We start from the raw sequence: 25,513 nt of genomic DNA on the forward strand, positions 1-25,513 counted from the left end.
GTTAAGCTTTCATAAATACTTAATTGTGTTAAGAAAAACGAAACATAACAACAGACATTATTTCTTTGCAAAATACTTTAAAAAGAAAAGAAAAATGTAATTCATATTTCATATAACATATTTAATATGACAGGAAAAAAAGAGACATATCTATAGCTGCCAAATAGCAGATAAATGAATAAAGCAATATGAATGTATCAAAATAACAGTGCAATTAAGCGAATATTTAGGGCAGCAATGCTTCTAGTTGAAAACATGCTGCTTTATTGTTTTGCAATAAAACAATCATCAATATTCACTTAAAATTCATCCATCGCATTTGCCGCTTGCTAGACACTTAATGCTTCATAAAGTACGTAACTCGTTCCTCGAGCTGCTTACGAAATCGAACCGGCTAAACCACCGAAACGGAGAAAGTTGCCACCTTGCCAATAGAGGGAAGAGCAGCGGCGTCCACCCAAACCCTCAATCACCCCAAAACCACGGTAAGTGATTAGGAGGTGGCGTACGCAGAAAGGTGAAAAACGGGAACAGGGTTAGTGCACACAAACACGGACGAAACAAAACCAAAAAAAAAGCATAAGACTTGAATCAGTATCACGGTAGCACCAAGTGCACCCCTTTGCCCCATATGTTGTCTTGCTAGACGCACTTTCGATTTCAAATACACACACACACATATACTTGTCCACGGAAGACAAAAATCAATTTTCCTTCTTGTGACCTTCCCTGGGCAAGACATGCTTCTTGGGTCGTTCCCCGTTCACGCCGAATCGTTCCCCCGTGCTCAGTCTGTCTCGCTTCACTTCCGAAACTTTACCTCTGGAAAAGCCCTACCCAGGCCCTGCCCGACCCAAGGACGGTTACTATGGACACGGCGAGAGCCACGGAAGCGAGAGATAGAAATAGATCAACGTAGGGCATGAGACAGAGAGAATGAGAGCGAGCGGCAGAGCTCAGCAACTTACGAGCAGGCGTGAAAGAGAGCGCGTTGGAATAGGGAAGAGGAAAAAAAGGTTCTGTTTTCTTCTGTTTCACCCTCACGCAGTGCGTTGTAGCTACCCCTAGGGATGCATGGGATGGTTGGTAGTACTGGCAGGTCCCAAAAAATCTCAGATCAGTTTTTAAATCGCCAGTGTGCAGTGTGGTAGTCCTTCTGGAAAGCCTGCTGGTCCCGCACGGAGTTTTGTCAAGTCGTAAGCGTATGTGTTTTGTACGAGTTCGAGTGTACGTACGCGGGACGTTTTTGGAGCAGAGCAGCAATACATTGCAGGCCAAAAGTCCCGGTTGTTACGAAAGTGTTCAGTTGCAGGAGTCGTTTAAAGACGGTGAAACGTTACACTGTTGTGCTTGTGATTGAAATATGCTACAAATCGAATCGAAGAAAGATTGTGTTTAACAAAGTCAAACATCTTCCTGGAATGTTTGAGTGATTTGCAAAGTGTTGTAAAAAAAAAAGAAACTGAAAGTGAAGAGACACAAAAAAGAGAGACACAATTTCGTCACGGACCCGTCCCCGTCCCCGTGATGCTGTAGTCGGCCTGTGGTCAGCAGCAGGACATCGTCGAACCTTTTGGTCTACATTTTCTTCGCCATATTTGCATCGTGCAACCATTCAGGTAAGAATGGCACACAGAACACACAGAAACCCAATCGGTTGGAGGTCGAATCTCACTTTTACAACACAAACTCACGCCGGCACAAACGTACGAGCCCGAAAGATGATTGACCTACTTCCACGCCCCCCGACCCTGCATCCTTTGGCATTCGAAGGACAACTCTTTTGTCCTTAAGATTTTACAGCGCAACATTGGGCCCCCGCAGTACGGTGGGATGGTGCAATTAGGAATTGGCAAACTTTATGATGGCTTCCCAAACTTTGACTTTTCAAAGCTTTCCTCTCCATTGGCACTCTCCTGTTGTTGGGTAGGTAGGTGACTCAGGGACATCGTCGAGTCTACCCGTTCGTATATGGTCTGAGAAAGTACCCTCGGTACTTTGGGTGAGGCGTATACAAATCGGGGGCGGTTCTTTGGCCAACCGAACGGAGTGGGAAAGTCAAATTCGGGGGTCAACTTTCGTTTCGGGGTCTCGTTTGCTTTCGGCCCAAGGGTACGGCTGTAAAATCGATTCAAATTCAGAGAGGGAAAAAGGGGAAGCTTGTAAAAAAATAAAACTTAAAAATAACACATCTCCAGCATCCCATGGTGATTTTGGGAACGTGGACTTGTGCTTGGGACGGTTACAATGCTTGCGAGGGAAAGTGCATTGTTGTCACAATTGTTGCCATCGACCTCACCCTTTACACCGAAACGGGACGCACCATTTGGGGCGATGGCAAAAGGGTCGCAAAGGTTCGCTCTTCGTTCTTGCTACGATCGTAAAGTCGCATGTTTATTTAAGAGCCGTGAGGAAAGTGTTTAGATTTTCGGGATATTTGTGACGTGGGTGACGCATAAAATGGGAAACAATCGCTTCCTCTACGCGTACTTTCAAAGAACGAAAAGGCACATGTGGAAATGGCTGGAGCGGGGAAACGAAATGGCCGTTTGTTGCATTGTAAAAACCGACAAAAACGGGGTAGAACCCTGAGTTGTATAGGGTGTAATTGAAATTTTAATGGTAAAAACAGACGATAATGTTTGGAAATTATTAAAACTGCAAAGCCTCACAATGTTTCAAGCTAACAAAACGTTCATTTTTGTTGAAAATATGTAATTCTTCATCATACTATTAAAAGAATTGAATTCATTTCAATGAAATATCATGAGAAAATTCCTAGAATACAGTAAATTAATTCCAATTTTCTTTGAAGTATACACTCATTATGTGATGCTTCTCGGCGATGGTACATAATGAAACGGCTCCCCCACAAAATATAACGACAAACAATAGCGTTTTGTGGAGGAGGATGAGGCAAAAAAAGCCAAAACCACAAAGAAATATTCTGGATTACGAGAACCCTCCCAAATAAACAGAAAAGAGAAGAAGGAAGAAAAAAAAAAACGAACACACAAACCTTCTTCTGTCGCAACACACAAAACGCAACTTTCCTGCCATGCCGGGTGGGTTATCGATTTTCCAAACCCACCAACCATGCATTGAGCGTTGTGAGAGGAGGCAAAAAACGGCAGGAAAAAAGGAATAAAAGATTTCGCAAAAATCCTCCAAGACAAAGGACGAACGTACGCATCTTCCACCCAATCGAAGGAAAAGGAAGATGGGTGAGGGGGGGATTGATGCAGGAAGAAGAAAGAAGAAAAACTCCTTCACGCAAGAGGGGACAAACAAAGCCGGCAAAATGGGAAAAATGCTGCTCGGTTGTTGTGTTTTGGTTTCGGTTTCCATTCCAAGGGAAATCGTTCGTCGCTAATGGAAGAAGAGGAAGAAGTAGCCCCCAAAAAAACTCTCTACTCTCGTACTAAACGAGCACAGATACATTCTTGCAAGCAACACACACACATACTCAAACACTAGGAGAAGCCGGAAAATAGTAAAACACACAGCGCGTTCAATTATCGTTTTTCGGGATGGAATAGGGGGGGGGGGGGGGGGGGCTTGTGGTAGAGATCGTTCCCAAATGCAGGGAAATAAAAAGCTGCGATGAAAATAAAAATAATCACCCACACACACATACACGCGCATGAGTGTGAGCAGCAGCACATTTTGCCCCCTTTTTTGTCTTCTCGGGACATTTAATTTAGCTGTGGGGAGGACTTCTCACCCTCGCAAACACATATACTTTTCACCGACCTTCTATCACTGTGTATGTGTGCGTGTTTATATACCGAGGGTGTAGCAACAGCAAAAAAACCGTGTGGCATCGGTGTGTGAGTGAATCGCACTCGTGAGGGGAGAAAGTGAAACACACAACCATCCATTACGGTTACTAAAGGGCTTGCCTACTCACACAAATACGTACACCGTTTTAAGGGGAGGATAAAACGAAAAAAACATGAACACAGCATGCCATGCTTTACTGATGGTTTTGTTTCTTTTCTCTTTTCCCCCTTTTTTGCAGAATGCAGAACTTTGATTCCGTAATGGCGATGGCGGCAGCAACACAACAACAGTCACAGCAGCAGCAGCAGCAAACGGCAGATCAACAGCAGCAAACGGCAACGCCGAACGGTTGGTTCGATTTAACGATCAAATCCGAACCACTCGACTACCATCCACATCATCATCATCCGCTGCAGCAGCATCACCATCATCACCTGCACCATCATCGCCCGGGTGGAGTGCAGCAGGACACGACGACGCACCTCGCGAGCGATTCACACTCCAACCCAACCTCCCCGCAGAGCGTGGACAGTATGGATTCGCTCAGTGGCAAGAGTGGATTTTTTGATGCAAAAGGAGCAAACAGTCTCATGTCGGGCGGCTACAACCCCCTCGGCTTTAATCCACTCACACCGCCTGGCTATTCGGGGCTGCTGATCCCACCACCACCAGCACAGCTCGCCGCTCAGCAGCAGCAGCAGCACCAACAGCACCAGCAACGGCTAGCAACACCCAACCGAATGTACGGCAATGGTACGGGCAAGGTGGAGCTGCCAACCTCCCTAACGCCGACCCACACCCCACCGATGGACGTGACGCCACCAAAGTCCCCCAAGGAGTCGCTCGAAACACCCACCAAAGAGGAGGACGCCGGCTCGGACTGTGAGGACGGTTCGTACGATGGCAGCGAGGACGAGGACGGTATCCGCAAGCCGAAGGTGAACTCGCATGGTCAGGTGAAAAAGTTCCGCTGCAAGCAGTGCGAGTTTGTCGCGGTAACGAAGCTCAGCTTCTGGGAGCATACGCGCAGCCACATCAAGCCGGAAAAGATGCTCACCTGCCCGAAGTGTCCGTTCGTGACGGAGTACAAGCACCATCTCGAGTACCATCTGCGCAACCACCAGCGCTCCAAGCCGTTCCAGTGTCCGAAGTGTAGCTACAGCTGCGTCAACAAATCGATGCTGAACTCGCACATGAAGTCGCACTCGAACGTGTTCCAGTACCGGTGTGCGGATTGTAACTACGCCACCAAGTACTGCCACTCGCTCAAGCTGCATCTGCGCAAGTACGCGCACAAGCCGGACGTGGTGCTGAACCTGGACGGTACACCGAACCCGCTACCTATCATCGATGTGTACGGGACGCGTCGTGGACCGAAAGCGAAACCGCAGAAGAACGCCGATAAGCATCTGCTCAAGCAAGAACAGGCTCAGCAGGAGCAGCAATCTCAACCACTTAAACAGCAAGAATTGACCAACTCCGGAGATCAATCGCCCGCCCCACTAACGCCACTAAGTCAGCAGGGCATGGCAACGGCACCGACGACTCCCTTCACCCCTCCTGGAAGTGGCCAAACGAATGGGCTGATGCGCAACCTCTTCCCACACCAGCTCTTCCCGAACCCGCTCGCGCACATGTTCAAGAGTGCGGCGGCCAACGGCAGTCTGCCACTGTTCCCGTACCTGAACCTCAACTTCCAGATGTTTGCCGACCAGCAGGCCGGTTTGCAGCAGCAGCAGCAGCAACTCTCCCCCCGCACCTTCCAGCAGAACCTGATGAACCAGCTGGCGGGCGAAAAGCTGAACGGCAGTGCAACGAGCAGCGGCTCCGACCAGGACAACGATCTTTCGGTGCGGACCAGCTCCAGCGGCTCTACACTGGGCGAGGAGCTGCTGAAGCAGATTACGGCGGCGGCGGCTGACAGTTCGGCAGCGGTGGGGCGCAATGCGCTCCCTCAGGAGGACAGTGAGTCGGAGACGACCCAGGCTGCACCGCTGCAGGCATCTTTCGATGAGTTCCCAGCATCGGTATCGTCCAATCCGCGGACACCTTCGACCACCGGTAAGGGTGAGCGGAGTCGCCGTAAGGGACGTGCCTTTAAGCTGGAACGGCTTACAGAACCGGCCACTTCGTCGGGTGGCTCAAACGATATGGACACACACTACGAGCACGCTGAGGAAGCGGCGGTCAGTACACCGGTGACAGTAGCTGTCGCTCGTGAATCCCCTGCGCCGCCCAAGGAACGTTCACTCGAGTGCAAGTACTGCGACATTGCGTTCCGGGACGATGTGCTGTACACGATCCACATGGGCTATCACGGGTACGACGACGTGTTCAAGTGCAACATGTGCGGCGAGAAGAGTGACGATCGCATCGGCTTCTTCCTGCACATTGCCCGCAAGGCGCACTGATCCGCTGATAGGGGACGCCCGAGATGGTGGCGGCGTACCGAATCGGGGATGAATGCGCATGCGGGACACACTACCTGATAAGTATTTATTTATTGTAAGAGGGACAGGCGAAGACAACGTGTTGGTTGACCCTTATTTCCCGATGAGTTTGTATATGCATACATAAATAATTTCGCAATGGCAGAAGCTAGTCGGCAGAGAACGTTTGCAGAACGTTAGTGGGAAGAAGAGGCAGTTTGGGTTTTAGTGGTTTGTCTGTAAAAAAGCAACGCAATTTGGTCCATTTACACACAAACTAAAGTACCCGAAAACAATCCAAAGACTGAGCAGAGGAAAAAGGAAGGCAAAACGCATGTAGAAAGCAAGAAGATAGAGGAAGAGACAGTAATGCAGGAAGTAAAAAGTTACTATAGTAAGTAAGACGGCACAGTACGAGCAAAAGAATCAAAGATATTCGTAGGATGAGATGGTTCGGGCGAAGCTCCTCGGATTTTCGCCCACCCCGTTTTTTGCCTCGCTAGTGGTTAAGAGATTGTTACGAACTTCTTAGCACGTAGAACATTAGGATTATTTATACTGGTTGACGGTGCACACAATAAAGAACATTAAATTCATCTAAATTTTCGGGCCTTATGTTTTCTTTTTGGAAATAAACTTTTGGTATAACTTTCTCCATTACACAGAAAGTAACAGCTTTTTCTCAGTTTTCTGTAGTTGAATCCAAGGAGGCATTGCAAAAGCTTTTGTTAAGTTCGTTAAATTTTACTTCCACTCCTCTTCAAGAAATCCAATCCATTAAAAAAACTGAAAATTGAAATCATTTTCCTCATTTCCATTAATTCCTGTAAAGATCTTTAGCGTCCTTTAAAGTTCCTAGCATCTTTCGTAAGGTTAGTTGCACTAAAAACGATCTTTACAGCGATCTTTACAGCTAATTAGCACCACGCTCAAGTAGAACGCTTATGATGTCAATCGGGGTGTCTTCCGATTGGGATCATCATTCTTCACCTTTCTGCTCGTCATTCTTCACCTTCACCCCGAAAAGATCCTTCGACCTTTTGGGCCCCCTTCAAATTGGAATCGATTTCATCGCAATACAAGGGCACCTCTTAAGAAACGGTGCGCCACGTGCCCTTGGTTCCTAACCGCAAGATAACATCTAGGAGTTCCCTTCCGATCTTACGATCCTTCACAAGCTCAAGACAGCAGGGCATGAAGCAGTGTTCAAGAGCTACGGTAAGGTCCTGGTGCTAAGGGTGCCTAGGGTCTTGGCCGGAAGTTTGCTAGTTTCGTTCCCTTCTGAAACTGAAAAAAACACACATTCCTTCCCTTGCGTATGATTCCCGGCACGTGCGGTGGAATGTTTCGGTGGATAAATCTTAACCGAGGCTGGGGGAATACTTTCCGGGGAAGTTAATTGAAATTTTTCCGTAAATTTAAATGCCAATCTGCGCAAGATGTGGAAAGTGAAGAAATTGTGTAGCCTAGGATTTAGATTAGGCTAATGGTGGTGCTGCGCGTGCGTGGTGGTGCAAAACAGACGGTCTAACGAGGGTCATGACAGGACGCGGATGATTGATCAATCGATTGCATTGCTGTGCTGTGTTTTCCCTGTGCTCTTCCACAACGGTTGGGGGATCATTCAAATTGAATTCTAAATTATAGCGCGTGCGCTCTGTCAGCTCCGATAGCCGGAGCCGTTAATATTCGTCGGTATGTCACTAGGGGGAGCGATAGAGAGAAATGAGAAAACTTCTTTCCACTTATGTTTTTGATTTTTGTTTTTCTTCATAGGAAGATGTCTCATTTAGGGAGTCACAGAATCCGATTCGAAGGACCAAATGGAGGACGCTTTAAACGGGAAGGCAAACGAAAATTCTAATTTTTCGCTCATTACTTATCCAGATCAGGCCGTTATGGCCCAGTCCGCTGACAGAGTTTGACAGTTTTTTTAACGACCTACAAGGACACGTATCGAATCACGCTACTGTTGCGACGAGAATTACGCACTCTTTTTGATTTGTCAAACAAAAATACACACAACATGAAAAAATTACCAGAAGAAAGTCTACGTCTCAATTCCAATGGAGAGTGGACGACAATAGGTGAAAAATGGTGTCGCCGAATGCGTAATGCGATTACTGCCGAGTGCAGCGAATAGGATTAAGCCCGACCCGGTCTTCAGTGGCACGTTCGAGAAGAGCTAAAGCTTCGCCCTTCGGCTTCGGGGATTGCCCTTTGGCCTCTTTCGGCTAGAGCCATGGCAGCAGCGACGACGGCGGCTTGCCACACAAGTCCGCACTCGGCACGCAACGTAACTGACCCTTAACGGGGACGGCTTGTCGAGCCAAATGGGAGGAAATGTGTAAAGGAACACAGGAAAAAAAACACAACAATCTTGCAGTATGGCATGGACACATTTGCGTTGCAACGAGCGTATCGGAAGGATAATGAGCACCGAAGACAACCCCCAAACAGACGCAAGATTAAGTTGCGAGTGGCAGCGGAGCAGAGCATAAAAAAGAACACACCACAAGGTACCGCGCAAGATGGACGATAAATCTTTACTTCGCGCTTGCCGGTTACCGCTAGAGGGTCAGCTGGAACCACTAGGAAGGACTGGATGTAACCGAACGTAACACGTGCCTAATCCTATTAACGCCGATCGTGGATCGCAAGAGATCTAAATAGGCGTGGAGAAATGATCCTTGTTTATGCCAAACGAAGCCAAAAAAAAAAACAGCACACTTCGCGATCTTCTAGCTTGAACGTCATAATTCATTTATCTGTTGCTGTGTTTATCGAATGGTTTATTTCACGTTTTGTTTTGGCATGCGCGTACAAATCCAACATTTTCTCTTTGGGGAAAGGAAGCTAATGTGCCAGTAAAGAGCTGACCGGTGGCAGTACTTCAAAAGAGGATTGATTAAAAAGGGCAAAAGGACGCAGCCTCAAACCGCACAGCTGACGGTGGCGCTTTCATGTTTTGTTTTTTCTTCGGGGAAATGAATCAATTGTTGGCTAGGGACGGCTGCCTCAGTCCAACCCACATCTTTTTTGCGGTAAAAGCGAACATGAAAAACCGACCCTCAGCGATCAGTCGATCGATCCGAACGTTGTGGGTGAGTGAATATTTTATTCTACACATTCCTTCTCCTGTCTCCTGTTCGAATGAGTAATGATTGCAACGTCCCATCTGTTGAGGACACAGCATTCTGCACTCTTTTCGGTGGTGCTTTTGAGCTTCACGTTTTAACACACAATTGCACTGTGGACTGTTTTTCGCTTTTCTGTAACATAAAAGGGTGCAACAGTACGAGTGACCTCACCAGCATGAATAAATAAATATGATCGATGATGCTGCTGCTGCTGTTGATGATGATTATGTTGTTGTTAGTGCTCGAACGAATCTGCGAGTGTGGGAGCAATCGAAACCAATCAACACCTTCAGTCACAAGCTCCGGTGGGGTCCGGATATTCACAAACCAACGACACAAAAAAGGCAAAAGGGTTCATTACAAAAGGGTTTTAGGATGTTTGCTCAACAGCAACAGCGCACCATTTGCACCGTAACGAGTGAAACGGTTGGAAGAGTTTTTCGAAAAAGGCTGGCTGGCTTTTGCACCGTGCATGTGCAAAGGGGCTTGATTACTGGGGCACTGCACTCAAGTACAGGAAAAATGGCTACTTTTTGCACCTTTCGAGGGTTTTTTCCAGTTCAGCTCTCGTGAGGATGCATCTGCAAAACGCACAGTTGAATGTCATGCTGGTGCTTGCAACTGGTGTTGAGGGTGAAGAATGTGAGCGAAAGGTGTTTCGGTTCTTTCAAAATACTTCCATATGTTCATATTTTTATGTCATTCCTTGATTTTGTTTATCGTACTAAAGGATTTTCATAGTGGAAAACGCTATGAAAGAGATTGGAGACAATTATTGCTCTTTTGGTACGCAGACGACGAACCTGAAGCGTTATATGAACGGTTAGAAAGCAAGTTAAATAAAAAACGCGTAGAAGTGGACTACAACAAAGAGGAAAACATATTTTACTAAATTACTTAAACTGTAAAAAAAGCCATAAAAAATAATCGTTTTCGAAAAAAATCTGATATAACTCATTCTCTCCGTATTGCCTATAGAAAGTAATAAAATACTAAGAGAAGTAATACAATATGCTATACGATTTAAATTCCTTATTTTACCTGAAAGTCCTATTTTAAAAGTTCCATTTCCAAATTATGTCGCTTCCGAAACATAATTAACACACACACATCCCAATGTCCTAGCCAGTATGCTACAGCTACACCGCCGGTCAAGCATTTGTCGTCATAATGTCCTAAAATCCCTTGCTTGAGCTCTACAGCTCTACAATGTACAATGTCCATTTTACAGCTCTGTCGAAAGCGAAATCGTTGGAGAGCGAAACACAAGCGCAAAACAGAACCGAACATCGGTACGTTTGTTTGCGACGTAAACGAGGCGCGCCGTTATAAAAATCCCAACCACCGCCAGCTGTCCGTTGGCTTTGGGACCGTTCCAAGGGTGAGGATGGACGTCCGGGAGGTATGGTGTAGAGAACGAGTGAGCAAGAATGGAAACGAAAATCGGACACCCGATCGGATGTGTTGCTGCTGGTGGCTGTCGCTGCCATGACCAGGATCCTTTCGCTGCTGTCTCTTCCGTTCCCCCTTCCCCCCTCACGCGATCGTACCATGCACGAGCGCAACCACAGGCCAGGACGACACGGTGGCCACAGCCGAAGAGCCGTTGGACATGGGAGATTCTCTTTTTAGGTACGGATGCTTCCAGCGAGCTCCAGCGTTCTTCTCGCTTTTGCCCTTTTAATAACGCATTTATTATTATTTTTTCTCTCTCCGGTGCCGCGCACCCTCCAGGGAGACGGGGAAGCTGCACGCAGCAAAACGATCGTCCAGGACCGGCGCACACACACGCGGCAGGAAAAAAAGAAGTAGAAAAAGGTATTTTTTCCTCTCCTCTCGGGTGACACATATTTTGTGCGGCGTTGTGCACCGATGCACATTGGATGGGTATGTTTGTGTGTATGCGCTTCATGCACATGTGCCACTATTCATCGCTAAACCGCTGCCAGCCTGCAAGGCACTTCCCTTGCACGGTGTGCCGCGTGCCATCGTTTTTATTTATAGAAAAACTGTATATGTACGGAAAACCGCCTGCACGGAATCAGTTGCGAGAAAGCAAAAACGAACAAACAAAAAAAAGGGAAGGAAAACACAAAGTATTTCCCTATAGGGACACACGCTTTTCCGGCAGCCGAAGACGCCGTCGTCGCCGTAGGGACGACTGTTTCGCTCATTAAACCCAATAACTGAAGTCAATGAGGTCCGGGCGGGTGATGAGTCCCAGTTCCACCGCGCACCAGTTCCAAAGGACGATCTTCGGAGACGATCGACGGAGTCGAGTGTGAAATTAGTTTCGACATTTCCTTATTATTTTTTCCCACTTCCTAGGGAAAACCCCGTTTGCGCGTCGCGCCGCGACGATCCTTTTCGCCTTGAGGATGCGTATTTGTTCATCTGGCGCGTGCACACGTACATCCCAGACAGAATGTATATGGCTTTGCCTAATGAGGTGAAGTGTAAGGATTTGTCGAAAGATCGACCAGATGGACGGTAGATGCACCACGGAAAAGGCTGCGAACGCGTGTGGGATTGAATTACCACTCGTGAAGGGTACGCGAACGGTTTGCTTCTGTAAGATACAGCTTCGACATCATCGATCATGGCTCGTCTCGATGAAATGCTCATTTGCCCGGTGTAACTGGCTACCGATCTGTTTCGTCTGGCGTGTGTATAATGGTTTTACACTCAGTACCAGTGCACCTAGAAAACAAATTCATTACCTTTAAACAATCAATTAAAGTAAACCGTCTACCTTTTCTGGCGGTTGAAAGTTTTTAAATCGTTCAACTCAAAAATCAACTTTCTGTACACGCCCCCAGAAGGTGACGCCATTTTGCGCTCACTGTCAGACACTATCGTTTACCCTTCTGCGATCAACAGAACGGGGTACAGAAGGGGTTCCTTCTCCTATCAAAAAGAGGTTACCTGTGCGTCATGAGTCAACCTGCTGCGAACAATAAAACATGGTTTAACTTGTTGATTTCTGTTCCACGTAACGCCCCAATTTTATTCTACGAAATAAGAGACAGAGCCCAAAAAAAACCAGGACTTAACAAATTGCCTGGAGGGTAGGAGAAGTTAATAAAAACGCTATATTGAAAGCATAAAAAGTCAAAATCGTGTTAACAGAGGGGGAAAATGAAAAAAAGGGAGAGAACAAAAAACCTCTACCCTTATTAAAAAAATTAAAACACTCAATAACAAATCAACAGCGGTGCGAAGCACTTCATCGTGTTAGCTCATATTACCGAAACCCCACTTTTTTCACGTGATCACGCTGAGTGCGTGTATAAAAAAAGGGTCTCACGCATTCCCCTCTAAGTATGACTTTACACAAACCGACCCCGGTGGCTAATGAAAATCAATCTAAAACTAAAAAAAAAACTACCTTATTAACCCACACTTGATCTATTATGACCTCCCGGGGTGGTTGATGTGTGGCTCGTGGCACTCTTTTTTTTAGCGCTATCGATCGCAGGATCAATGCGTAACGCCCCGTTAAAGCGATGACACGGAAAAACAAACAACACACGCAACACAAGGAGGGGTTGTTTTTTATACTCGCGAGATGAAATTTACCTATAAAAAATCAAGCACAAATCACCAACAAGACGGTAAGTGGTGTGGAATTGAGGTTTTCTGAGGTTAAACCACCATAGCTTTGCTGCCCCTGTAGCTAGAGGGATCAGATGCATTTTTTGTATGGTATGGTTTTGTTCCCTTTTTTGGTTTCATTCGTTTTTTCTCCCCCTTGTGTATGTCTCTCGTTCGGGAGGATTACTTCCGATGCACATGCACACACGCCTCACGGACTACGGATATGGGCGTTTGAGGAGGGTGTTTTTTCGCGTTTTTAAGGTACTTTTTCTCTCTTTTGTGGTTTTCTGTCCAAGGGGAAAAAAAGAAATTGGATCGTTTTTTTTTGCCTTGTTCCTCGGTCCCTGGTATTGCTTATGCTGAATGAGTATTGTGTTGAGGTGGTGTGTGGTTTGAACGATCCTTTGACAAGGCAATGGAATCGATGAAGATGCACTGCACAACAATGGTGGCTGAAAATTGAGATGCACATGTGCAACGGAAGAAAGGTGCACTAATGAGGTGAAAGAGATCTGCTAGAGGTGTTCTTTTGCAATGGAATTGTATCGATCGAAATGTAAGATAGCTTTACAGTTTGTAGAATTTATTTATATACAGCACCTACCACAACTATATGGACAGTCGTTTTTTTCGCGATTACAATAACAACAGATAACAACAGTGAAGGTATGAGTAGTGCAGAATACTATTTCATATATTCGTATATTTTTTTAAATTTTTAAAAACATGTTTACATGACTTATTACGAAAAAACAATCTTATGGTCGTTCCAAAAGTATAAAGACATTTCGAAAATCAGGTGCTAACTAACGCTTATAAAAATCGTTTAAAAATATCAATAACAATTTCAAGGAAGGTTTTGCAAAAAATATTTTTTAATGATTTTTGAATATTGTTTTATAACTTTTTTTTAGTTTTTTTAGTATGATTATTAAAATATAGTTTTTAAAAATATGAAAAATAAATGTAAAAAAAGTTGTGTCTGTAATTATTGTAATGATTTTGATTATGCATACCAAAGTATGGAGGATAACTGTACTAGTATTGGGCAGGTTAGTGCAGCAGTTTCACAGAAACTGCTCGTACACTTACAATTTTTATTATTTTTCATCAAAGTGACGTTATTTTGGGCGATAAACTATCGTATTATGTTGTGCTATTTTTTATTTGCCGATTTAAATGTATTTTTTAGAGATATTAATGAAAATTTAAACACTGAAAATGAAAATGGTCTTATTTTCGGCAGGCTGTTCTCCTATTTTCAGCACCAACAGCAGTTATCTGTTAAAAATCAACATTCACCGTGTACCTATTTTCGGCAGCATTTAAAGTGAATAATTACTAGTTTTTCGTGATTCTAAAATTCCAAACGGGCTTGAATAAATTCGGCAACCATATCATATTTCATGAAAACCATAGTTTCATTGTTTTACTGCTCAGGTTCTCTTAATAACGAATCCTGCCGAACTATTAGCTGACAGCAAATCTGCCAAAAAATGTCGAATTCTACACATTTTGTTTGATATTCCAAAAAATATGCAAGTAAAGTAAAGGCAAAGTCTCTATTTAAAAAAATATGTGACGAGACAATTTTCTACGCGTTTTTACATGATTTAATGATTTTAGTAACTCTGCCGAAAACAGGTACACTGCCAAAAGCTGGTACAGTTACTCTATAAAGATTTTCAAAAATGATTTTTAAATTGCCATGGGAACCTTATCAATTTAGTGAATAACGGCTCAAAACTGATTCGATCAAACAAAAACGACACAAAAAACTCAACAACGGGTTTTTAGCAAACCCCAAATGTTTGCTGCTGTTACATAGATAGTTAAGGAATGTACAGGGTTTCCCACGATTTATTGGTTGGTTCCCATCAATTTTTGGTGGGTTCCCATGTTTGTTTGGTGCGTATTCACGATTTTTTGGTCGTTTCCCAGAATTTTTTGGTGCAATTGTATTGATATCCAATCGGAAAATACCAATAAATTATGGGAACGAACCAAAAATCTATGGGATACGACCAAAAAATCGTGGGAACGCACCAAAAAATCATGGGAACTGACCAATAAATCGTGGGAAACCCTGTAATCCTAACTTGATATTGTTTTCCTTCCATCACCCACTTCACCATCGATGTTCTCTTCGACCGCTACAAAGACGCCCGTAAATGATGTGGAGGAAGTGCAGACGAATACGACATTCATTCGAAATGGGCCTACCATAATACTCTTTCCACATAGTACTAAACCGTTTATGTCTCGAAAGCTTGTATAAGCCGGTATGTCCGCGAAGGACGTTACGCCAAGGAAGTTACAACAAGCAACAAAATCATTTCTGATGTACAAAAGCGATTTGATGGTTGCCGTTGAATTGAGTTGAGAGTCTCAAAATTAGTAAACAAATCAAATGATTTTAAAAAATCCCTTATTACAAGCACATTTTTAGAAAGCACACTCTTGGAAATACTATTAACCAAATTTCACTGCAATTATTGCTAGAATTTCCTTTGTCTCAAAGACACAACTTTTTGGCAGTATGCGCCAACAATTTGATTCCAAGAACCACTTATGAGGCACCTTGCGGTCATTTGATGTCTCTAAAGCACTAATAAGACGGACCCGTGGTACAGAGGTCACAGAGGTCGACTCAATATCATGCCCGTCATGTGTTCAAGCCTGGAATGGATCGTCCCCTCGAAGCAAGGATTGACTATCCGGCTGCGTGGTAATGAAATAAAGTCTCGAATGCCTGTATAGGCCGGAATTTCCGCGTAAGACGTTACGCCAAATAGAAGAAGAGGAGGAAGAAAAAGAAGAAGGCTGTGATAGATTTTGAAACTGTTCAAAATAGGTGCCTTAAAGCTTAATGTAGTGTTAACGACTGTAATATTTAGTTAGTTTATAAAAAAAAATTGTTAATATGTATGAGTTGCATAATGAATGTCATACGTTTTTTTGAAACTTTTAAACCAACAGTCACCAATAGAACTGTAAAATGACATGCAACACCTGCAAGCCTAGTTATGAATCAAAGTCTTCTAGATATATTAGCCATATTTCATTTGAAAACGTTCAACTGAACAGGAAGCCTAGTGACCCAAACACTGTCCCATCCTACAAAGCGGATTGGGTGTGTTTTGTACGAAACTGATCAAGTCCTATCACACTATAGTTCAATAAAAAGGTTCGTTTTATAGCACCTACATGCGGATTACAGCAATCATTTTTTCCCCCTAGTTATGCCATGATCTATGCCTCCAAAATAATCATGGCCATTGATCGCACGATCACGATCGTTAAAGCGAAGGATTTCTCGTGTTAATTTCCGGTATCAGTTACCACCATCATCGAAAGGACGTGCCATTTACAGTGTCTTGACCGATTTCCAAGGACAACAAAAAGAGAGAGAAAAAAACTTCTCACTTTTCTACCAGTGTTCCATCTGTGTGTTTTATTACCATTCTCCCCAAGAGCTGTTGTTTGTATTTCCTGCACAAAAAAGTGTGCACTGTAAAAAATAGAAAAGGCTATGTTGGGCACCTTAGCCCGACACACAAAAGATGCGGCAAAGATGTTTTTGGAAGGAAGTTTTGCAGCTCTTTTTCCTTCTTTTTTTTCTCTCTCTAGAATGTACAATTATGGGTCTGATTGTGGCAACGCTTTTATCAGATGTGTTTTTTTCTTTCCTGTTTCTGTCCACACACTGTTCCTCTACCTTTTATTGTTCCTTGGACATTGTTTCTCCGAAACTCCTTTCCCGAACATTGCCAACAAGTTTTAGCAATAAATTGAGAAGGAAAAGAGAAAGAAACAAAAAAAATGCAATCCACAATTAGGTGGAAGTAAGCTGGAAAGATGATCTATAAATAATCGAGCCATCTTCAGGGCTTACAAGCTTGACCTTCCCGCTTCAACTCGGCACGGTCTGGTCAATCTGGCGCAAGCTGAATCAACGCACTGTGCGTTTTTCTCCCTTTTCCCTCACTGCCGTATTCTATTGGAAAAGATCCTTTTTTTTTGTTGCTTCTTCGATGGACAGAGTTTGCACCGGGCGCAAGCAAAACCGTACAGCACACAACAGGACATCAGGACATCCCCTCGGGTCATCGATTGTCTCATCGGCGCGTTTAAAGAGCTGAATGTCCCAGCCGTCTAGACGCACCTCGATCGGAACTGCATCGGGCACCGTTGCACCGAAACGAAATGTACAGCTTTCAGCTGCTGACCGTTGGCGCGCGGATGGCTGCATATGTTTGTGTCTCTGCACGCACGGGGACGGATTGAAAACAAAAAAAGGGACTGTCCATCACTCTGTCTGGGCTGTCTGATAATTGTCCTCGAGTTGTCGCAGAAATTCGCAGTTTTTTTTTACCTCAGTCACTCAAAACCCCGTTCGTTCGATTTTCGTACCCCCACGGGCATGGGGATCGATGGTGCCATTAATTGCACATCTCTGTTGCGAGACTCCGGGCATAAAGTTAAAGACCAAAAAAACAAATGATCAGACAACGCTAATCCTTTCATGCAGACAGGCCGAGCTTAAAGATGACCCGGGAGTCTCAAACCGATGGGCGTTATATCACAACAAATCCAAGGCCAGATGACAACGATACCATTGCCAGCTACTGGACAGTGAGTGTGTGTTAAAAATGTCAAATTAAAAGTTATTCTGACTCAGGTCAGTGAGAGAAAGAACAAAACCAAAAAAGAAGGGAAGCCCTCAAAGCTTGGTGTACGATTTTTACGATCTTTACCTTGAGAAAAGGCAATCCTTTTTCCGCCCTAATCCCACCCTAATCACCGAAACCGGGCAATGCTGCAAAAGGATGCTGCAGGCAAATTCCGTCCGCCGGTTAACCCCTCGTGAAACCTGGGATCTCCCCCGGCATCGGTTCTCAAAATCGCACCAATCGACCGACGCAGGGGTAAAACAAGAAAATAAATAAATACATAAAATAAAACAGTTAATTCTTTCGGCACCAATTCAATGCACTCCCTCCTTTTTTCACCATACGCTAATGCCGTTAAGGGATGGGCTCCGCAAGTCTCCGGAAGGCTTCGGAGACCGTTAACGAACGACATCCAAAGGTGTCGCTGTCTCGCCAGTGTCGGAAAACAAACACACACTAACACCCTGACGGGTCGCAGCAAGGTAAGAGATAACAATGCAAGACAACAATCAACAGGGGCAGTAAAACAAAAATCACATCACCTATCGCCTGCCAACGGGTAGTACGGGGCACACGTTGCTTTTACCTACTGATAATGAGCATGCCCATCAAATCAATCGAACAAACGGGAAAGTGGTACCTGTTTTTTTTTCAACTTTTGCAGAGAGATTGTTTCCTCGTCACAGCCTCACAACCTAACCTGCTCGAACAGCCCCCAAAAACGGTGACTTTTGTTGCTGCTGTTAATTGCCAACGCCGTTTGGTTACATTGTTTTATTGGACTAGTTGTTGACTTTTCAGAATTCGTGACGGAATGACTTTACTAGGGTAGGGAGGGTGGCGGGTGCAGGGAAATTAAGGAAAGAGTTTCAAAGGGCGTAGTTTGGGCGGGTTTGATGAAAGGAAAAGGTTACCTAGAAGCGTCCATTGAATCTATTCTATTGGGGTTTTATTGGAGTTTTTTTGTGCTATGCATTGGAGAAGAGTGACTTCAATGCTGCATAGGACGGTTGCTTGAGAATTAGTAAATTTCTTTGGGAAAGACATTATTTTTGTGGAAAACAACATCCTTGAAAAGAGTATTGAAAAAGGAGAGTGATTTTATTTTAAAATGATTGGGTTCAATAAAGATCTTTGCATGTTAAGAAGGCTCGTTGCTTACGGAGAGACAATTTATGGTTAAAGACTTCCTTAAAACCAAAACCAAAACTATCCAAAACAGCTAACTTAGCTTCTCTTATACTCAGATGCTATTGAGAACCTTATCCCAACATCTCTTCCCGTTCCTTGCAAACATCTTGTCGAAAGACAATGCTCTTGAGTTAAATGTCAACCAAACGAGACGACACAACCTTAGACAAGTATTCACTTCTACCGGACCACCGGAACTCCGATTTCACCCACTAGAACATGTGATCGTGTCCAGCTGTGTTTACGTTATCCTTTCACGGTTCCTTCTCGACACTCTCACACACACACACACACACGCGCTCCACAACCCCTTCCACAAACAAAGCGGCCATATTTGATGCAAACACGCGCCTCTGTTTAGACTGCTGCAAACTGAAGGAGAACGATTGCTACGTCTGTAGGTCCTCGAACCGGGAAAAAGTTTTCCACCACATCCAAACCAAAAAGGCCGGCTGAAAGGTTTTACGCGGCGGTTGACGAGCGCGTGCGCTTGCGTTTGGTTTAGCGTTTCAGCCAAAAAGCGCGAAGAAATCATCCTCAGAGCAGTAAAGGCAAGTAATTTGAGCTGAATATACATCGAATGGTTGGCAGCTTTTGGGTCGGTCCGATCGGAAGCAGGGTTTAAATTTTACATTCAACCGTATTTTCTCGTTCCTAAGCATCGTTCCGAATGTGACGCATAAACAAGGCACATTGAGGGTGGCTCGAAGTCTTGGTTCCTGTACTTTTCTCTATTGCTTCTATGCATCTCCTTTCTCTTCCGTTGTGTGTTACTTCCGCAAAGAAACATGAACGGTGATTGTTTTGTGCCCGTTTGTACGCGAGCCCAGCGATTGTTGCTAGCGAAATAATGAGGGATGGATGAGTTTTGTTCCTGGGCCTCCTTCTTCTCAAGAGCAAGCCGTCTTTCTAATGCCAATTCATTGATTCGGTACTAACAAAAAAAAGGAAATAATTGTCAATGCAACGAGAAGAGAGAGAGGGAGGAAACCATTGTGGAATTGTCCAGACGTTCAATGCAAGCTTTTTTTGCATTTCTTTACGCTTCTTTCACGCTTGGCGCTGGCTGTAAGATATTTGCAACAATGTGTACATTATTATGACGTTTATGCTTCTTGCATTGCACAAAAACGAAGAGACTGATCACAAACCTACTGGATCCGCTGGATTTTCTTTCGAGCGGAAGAAAAAACCCAAATCTCCGAATGAAAGAGTCCTTCAACACGAGCCAAAAAAGAAGCACGGTAGACGAGACAGCCGGGCCGATCGCCCGGGAGCACCCGCAGCGACCCGGAGAGGACTTTGGGTCAGCTTAGTAACCGAAGATGCTCAATTTCAAAGACATTATGACCCCGGTCACCTTTCACTTCAGCGGTTCAGGGGAGAGATCAGACCCCGAGTAAAGATCATTACTCTTCGGTGACGCTGCGCAAAGAAGGAATTGCGCAAAAGACAGCTTAGGTAGGACCGGGGTCGGAGCAAAAGGTGCGCAAATGCAGTTTTGCGCACGAGTCACTCTTGAACCGAGGGAAGGAATGGATGATGTTTTTTCTTTTTCTTTTTGTGCCCGAGTCCGCCTTTTTGGTTGGCAGGATTGATGGTTTTTTTTTGTTTGGCTTGCGCAAGACCAGGGCCACCAAGACGAGCGATCCTGAGCGGGCCCGATCTTGATCGAACAATCGACCGCCTCGACAATAGCGATCTAATTTATCGAATCAGTGTCTCGTGGCTGACTTTTTGATAGCGATACGGTATGTATGTGCGTGTGTTGATTCTTTTTTGTTGTTTTCCGTTGTTGCCCGTTGTTAGCTCGAGTTAGTCTCGAGAGCTTTTTAGCCACGGTTGCCGCCACCGTTTTATGATTAATGATCGCGACCAGTTGCCGTTTGTTTGTTTTGTAGAACGATCCAAGAGCATGCGGGAGTTGAGTGCAGGAAGAGGGTTTTTTTAATCTTTTTTTCTGCTTCGAATTTGAGTTTGGCTAATTGAAACTACGCAGTTTGTGCGGTTTTGGTGTGCTAGGAAAAATCGAAAATTCATGACAGGCACAGTTTTCTGCTTTACTGGTGCCATGTGTTGGCTCTCGGCGCTGCCCACAGTAAAGGACGACTATTTGTTGCATATTTGTCATGGCGGTGGTGGAGGCTGGCGTATCGAAACGATGACTTGCACCGGCATGACTCATCTGAAAGCTTCTCGAGGCCGTTTTGCTAGTTAAATAGTGTTTAAATGGTGCTCAGAGATGAGGGCATATGTTACGACGTTGCGAGACCAATGATAAACAACAATAATAAATATTTGTTTTAAAATCATTTTTAATTCGTTTTATGTTGTTTAAATCGAAACTCTAGGATCAATACAAAAGCTTAAACATTTTATTAGTCAAACAAGATATTATGTAGTGTTTTTAATAAAGTTTTTTTTAACTATTTGCAAAACTCTTTTAAGTAATTCCTTTTAAAATAACGTTTTGCACAGAAAACGAATTAAATAAACGCATATTTTTTGAAGACAGAATTGCAGAAAACATTCTTCAATGTTTATCACATTAAAGTAAGTATGAAAAAATAATTCTGGTATCGTCAAAATTACCGACTACTCTATGTGCAGTACGAATATAACAATAAATAATCTAGCTCATCATTTCCTGGAGGGTAAGAGTTAAGCAAATATGCTAGAAATCGTTTTAAACCATGTTTAACTATCTATTCATCTCCACTCTACTCCGAACGAGATGCCCCCTTTTCGCCAGATATTAACGTATTACAATGGAGGCCTTATTCGGGTCGTCTCTTTTTGTTTGAGAGTTTACAGTCTTAGTGAACAGGTTGATAAGTCCAAGAGATGGGTAAACGCCCAACGATGGAAAAGTACCGGTATAACATATCTGCTATATAGAACATACTAAAATTAAGAGAAACCCGGAACATACAATGTAAGTAGGAAACCCACTTTTCCAAATACATCAAAACCATACCGTATATTGGAACAATTTATGCATCATAACCTAAAGCAGGAACAGTATATACATTCAAAAATCCAAAACATGAACTTATTGACAAGAACCATCGTTCTTGTCAACAAAAGACTAACGGAACTAGCTTAGAGAAAACAATAATTTTTAAACATACATCCCTGTATCAAATGTACGAAACCCATAACTTCTATTAAGTATAAATAAAACCACCTTCGACCATGGCGAGATTCGTTCGGACTGTCAGGATAGGTTTATATTCTTCCTACATCTATCGACTTCTCTTTTAAAGAGTATAGTTATGTCTCCCTACCTAAGGAAAGGCTTCTAAACGACACCGTTTCCAGTAAGGAAAACCTCTTATAAGTTTCTACGATCGCGTGAACGATAAGTTCGCTTCGAAACAGTATCCAGTTCAGTTCTGCATATTTCGGCCTTCCTTAACGATTAATGAAGACCACCCTGGTCAGCGCAAGGACAAAGTTACTACATAGCGACCGTATCCATAATCAAAGTTACTACACTGGGATAATATGATCTTTGTTATGCACAAAGTAAGTTTTGTTAAAACGCCCTATTTTCAACAAGTAATTAGGCTTTCTGGTGCCGGTTTGGCGATACAGTAATCAACTCGTACGACTTAACAATATGTCCGTCATGGGTTCAAGCCCCGAATAGACCATGCCCCCATAAGTAGGATTGACTATCCTGCTATGTGTAATCAGTAAGTCACTGAAAGCCAAACCACATTAGTGGAACAAGCAGGCCCACATTGGTTGCTGAGCCAAAGAAGGAAGAAAAATGAGATATTGAGAGCCATTTCTGGTTTTTTTTTTTTTCTTTGGCTCAACAACCGATGTCGGTCAAGGCCTGCCTGTACCCACTTGCGGGCTTGGCTTTCAGTGACTAATTGATTCTCCCCCATAGCAGTCCCTCGTATGGCGGCGCGGTCTATTTGGGGATTGAACCCATGACGGGCATGTTGTTAAGTCGTACGAGTTGACGACTGTACTACGAGACCGGCTCGTAGCTCTGGTATATCGGTATATTATTTACAACAATAGGCATATACGTCCAAGTGTCCTCTAAAAATATCTAGGCCGAAAACGAAAAACTGGAGTAACACATATTTTTAGCAGTGGCATTTATATATATATATAAGAATTTAATAATTGATTGATGTATCTTTATGTTTTTTTATAACCGCGTTTATTTCACCTTCTTCCTAAATTTGGTCGATACATTTTTTGATAGTTTTTTCGTGATGGAAAGAAGTGTTAACATTGTATTTATTTTTTATAAGTTATTGACTTTTTATTGGCTTTTAGTGATAGTTGAAATGTCTGCGTACTATCGAACAATCTGGTTATTTTAAGGTATCAAGATAAGCACAGCTAGAAAGCTAACAGGTTTTTTTTTAACTTTGAAGTTTCTTTTAAAAAATCGTACCATTGATTCAAAATGTATATAGATAGTTATATTTGAAAACAACTGGTACCAATAAAAATATGATGCAAAACATGGAAAGAGCTATGAAAATATTTCCACATTGAATTACATTAAAATCAAATTCCATGTAGGTCAACCATTAACATCTGCACTTTTGCAAATGTTGTACATTGCCACAGTGAAAGAAATCACACTCAATGGCTTCTGAATATAATAAAAACCGCCGCAATGCTTGTCCACCGTCAATCTCCATCAATGAATACAATCGTAATTACAAAGCTTAGCGAAGAAAAAAATAGAAATCGAGCCCAAAATCAGATTACATTCGGCTAACGTGCCGGATTAGTTGACCCTTCGCAATGAATTCGGCCGTTCGATCGAAATGTCTTGCGCGCCATTGCGCACCGCCGTTCGCCATTGGCGCCATTCCCGTCCAGCCGTTACGCACCGCTGACCAATCAATCGCCATTTCACACGCGCGCACCAATAATGCGCGCTGACCATCATTGCGCCAACATTGCAACGCTCGGCATGGGTTCCTCTGTAATCCCCGGGATGCGTGAATGATTGCAATTGTAATAACAAAAATTTTCAAGACGATTCTTTCGCATGCATTCAGGGTTAAGGGGCAGCCGTGCGGAATTGGTCGAGCCCCTTCTTTTCTAGGAACTGTGCGTCGGCCGAAAAATGCATTTCAAGCGACGAACCGTTTTGATAAATGGTTAGCTAAAGTGTTTGGAGGAAAAATGCAACATTTTTCCTAAAGCCGTTTCTACAGCAGCGTCTGACCCCTCGGTTCGGCTGACCGGGTTGGTAATTATTGTGCCCCTGTGATTTTCTTCCGACAGCGGCAGCGTTTTCTTTTGTTCCGGCTCGCCCAACCGAAATGGTACAGTTAAAAATGGAGCATTTATTTGAGCGATTTTCAGCGCGCCTAGTCTGCCGAAAAACCCCGAAACTGTCATCGGAAGGTTATTTATTTGCATGTTTTCATTGCGAACTTTGTCACCCCAGTGCCCTTTCGGGGCCGTCCCCGGGCTTAATGGTCCGAGACCGCCCGACCGGGTCTATTGTTTCGCCCTGACCTGACCTGACCCTCTCGCGCGCTGTGGTCGCTCGGGTCGGGTGAAAAACTTTAAAACCATGCCCCGTTCTGTAGCGTTTCCCATGGTTAGGGTGGCGATGTACTCTACTCCCTTCCTTCAGGGATGCTGCTGCTGCTGCTGCTCGAAAAACATGGAAAAAAGGCTTTCCCGCTTTAACCTTTAACGGTCAACGAGGGCAATGCGTGAATGCGCTTGACCCCTGCGAGGTTTTTCGCGCTCGTACGCAACCCTGCCAAGCTAGGCAATGGTGCCGTAATTGTGACGAATTCTCCCGGCTTTTCGGAAAAGGATGTTGGTGACCTTTTTTCGGTTTAGCGTGCTGACCCCTGAGGAAGTGTCGGAGCCGACGGGCTGGGAAAAGCTTAGCAACCACAACGGTCAACCGGTGGGCGGGAAGGAAGGGCAGCCGGACGGGAAGGAAAAAGGAACGATTTATGATGCACGGAATGAAGAATTTATATTTGCAATTGGCTTTAATTGGATCGTTTGCATCTTTGCCATGCCGTTTCGCTTTTGTGTTTTTGGCGTTTGGCGCCCCGAAACAGTACGAATAGTGAGTGAAAAATGAAGGACAATAAACATTTTTACGAGCGAAATATATCATTCGCATTGATTTTGGATACGTAGGGATGAGTTTTAAAATATATCCTTCGTCCTAGATATTCGAACATGATTGCATATTTATAGAGGAAGGACACAATAGAACGTTTCCGTTCATAGAAGGTTGCCAAGACATGTGGAAGCCTGCACTGTAACAAGCAATTGCAGCGTTGTCCGAAACCAATTCTAATTCTAATTATAATATTTATCTAAAATGATGAAATCGGGAATAATAATCGCAAAACGTTGCATAAACACCTCAAAACAAATTTAATAATTCAAAATGATTCTTCTGCTTATTCTCAAACCAGGTCAGCCATGTTGTTTTCTTTGAATTGAAATATTTCACGGTGAAAAGCGTCCTCTAGCGGCAGCTAGTGGAGCTAACAGCATTGATGTGGAGGCACAGTGGGATCTGTGCAGAACAAATAATTATTTGTTGTTGAGGATGTATACATTTTTTGAAATTACTTTCTGAGTGGATACATTAAAAATATTTTTTTTAGTTTTTTTAATTCAGAACACAGCTTCTATACAATTTTTTGTCAAAGTTATTTAAACTTCGGGTGTT

General features: G+C 43.8%; 2 protein-coding genes across 12 annotated transcripts in view; one reads left to right on the plus strand and one right to left on the minus strand.

Annotated features, from left to right (window-relative positions):
• The window catches only part of LOC1278883 (uncharacterized), a 92,227-nt gene that overhangs the window by 21,557 nt on the left and 45,157 nt on the right, over positions 1–25,513 (minus strand). The gene's annotated exons all lie outside the window — the stretch shown is intronic.
• Positions 1,405–6,194, plus strand: LOC1278884 (protein hunchback). Its single transcript, XM_061654684.1, has 2 exons — positions 1,405–1,619; positions 4,022–6,194. Exon 2 carries the CDS (start codon positions 4,023–4,025, stop codon positions 6,192–6,194), a length of 2,172 nt encoding a protein of 723 aa, XP_061510668.1. The 5' UTR covers positions 1,405–1,619; position 4,022.

Source organism: Anopheles gambiae, chromosome 3, assembly GCF_943734735.2.
Source record: "Anopheles gambiae chromosome 3, idAnoGambNW_F1_1, whole genome shotgun sequence".
Taxonomy (NCBI): Eukaryota; Metazoa; Arthropoda; class Insecta; order Diptera; family Culicidae; genus Anopheles; species Anopheles gambiae.

What these genes read in the sequence shown, in the direction of transcription:
- LOC1278884 (XM_061654684.1), top strand. Translation starts at nt 4,023, where the DNA reads ATGCAGAACTTTGATTCCGTAATGGCGATGGCGGCAGCAACACAACAA.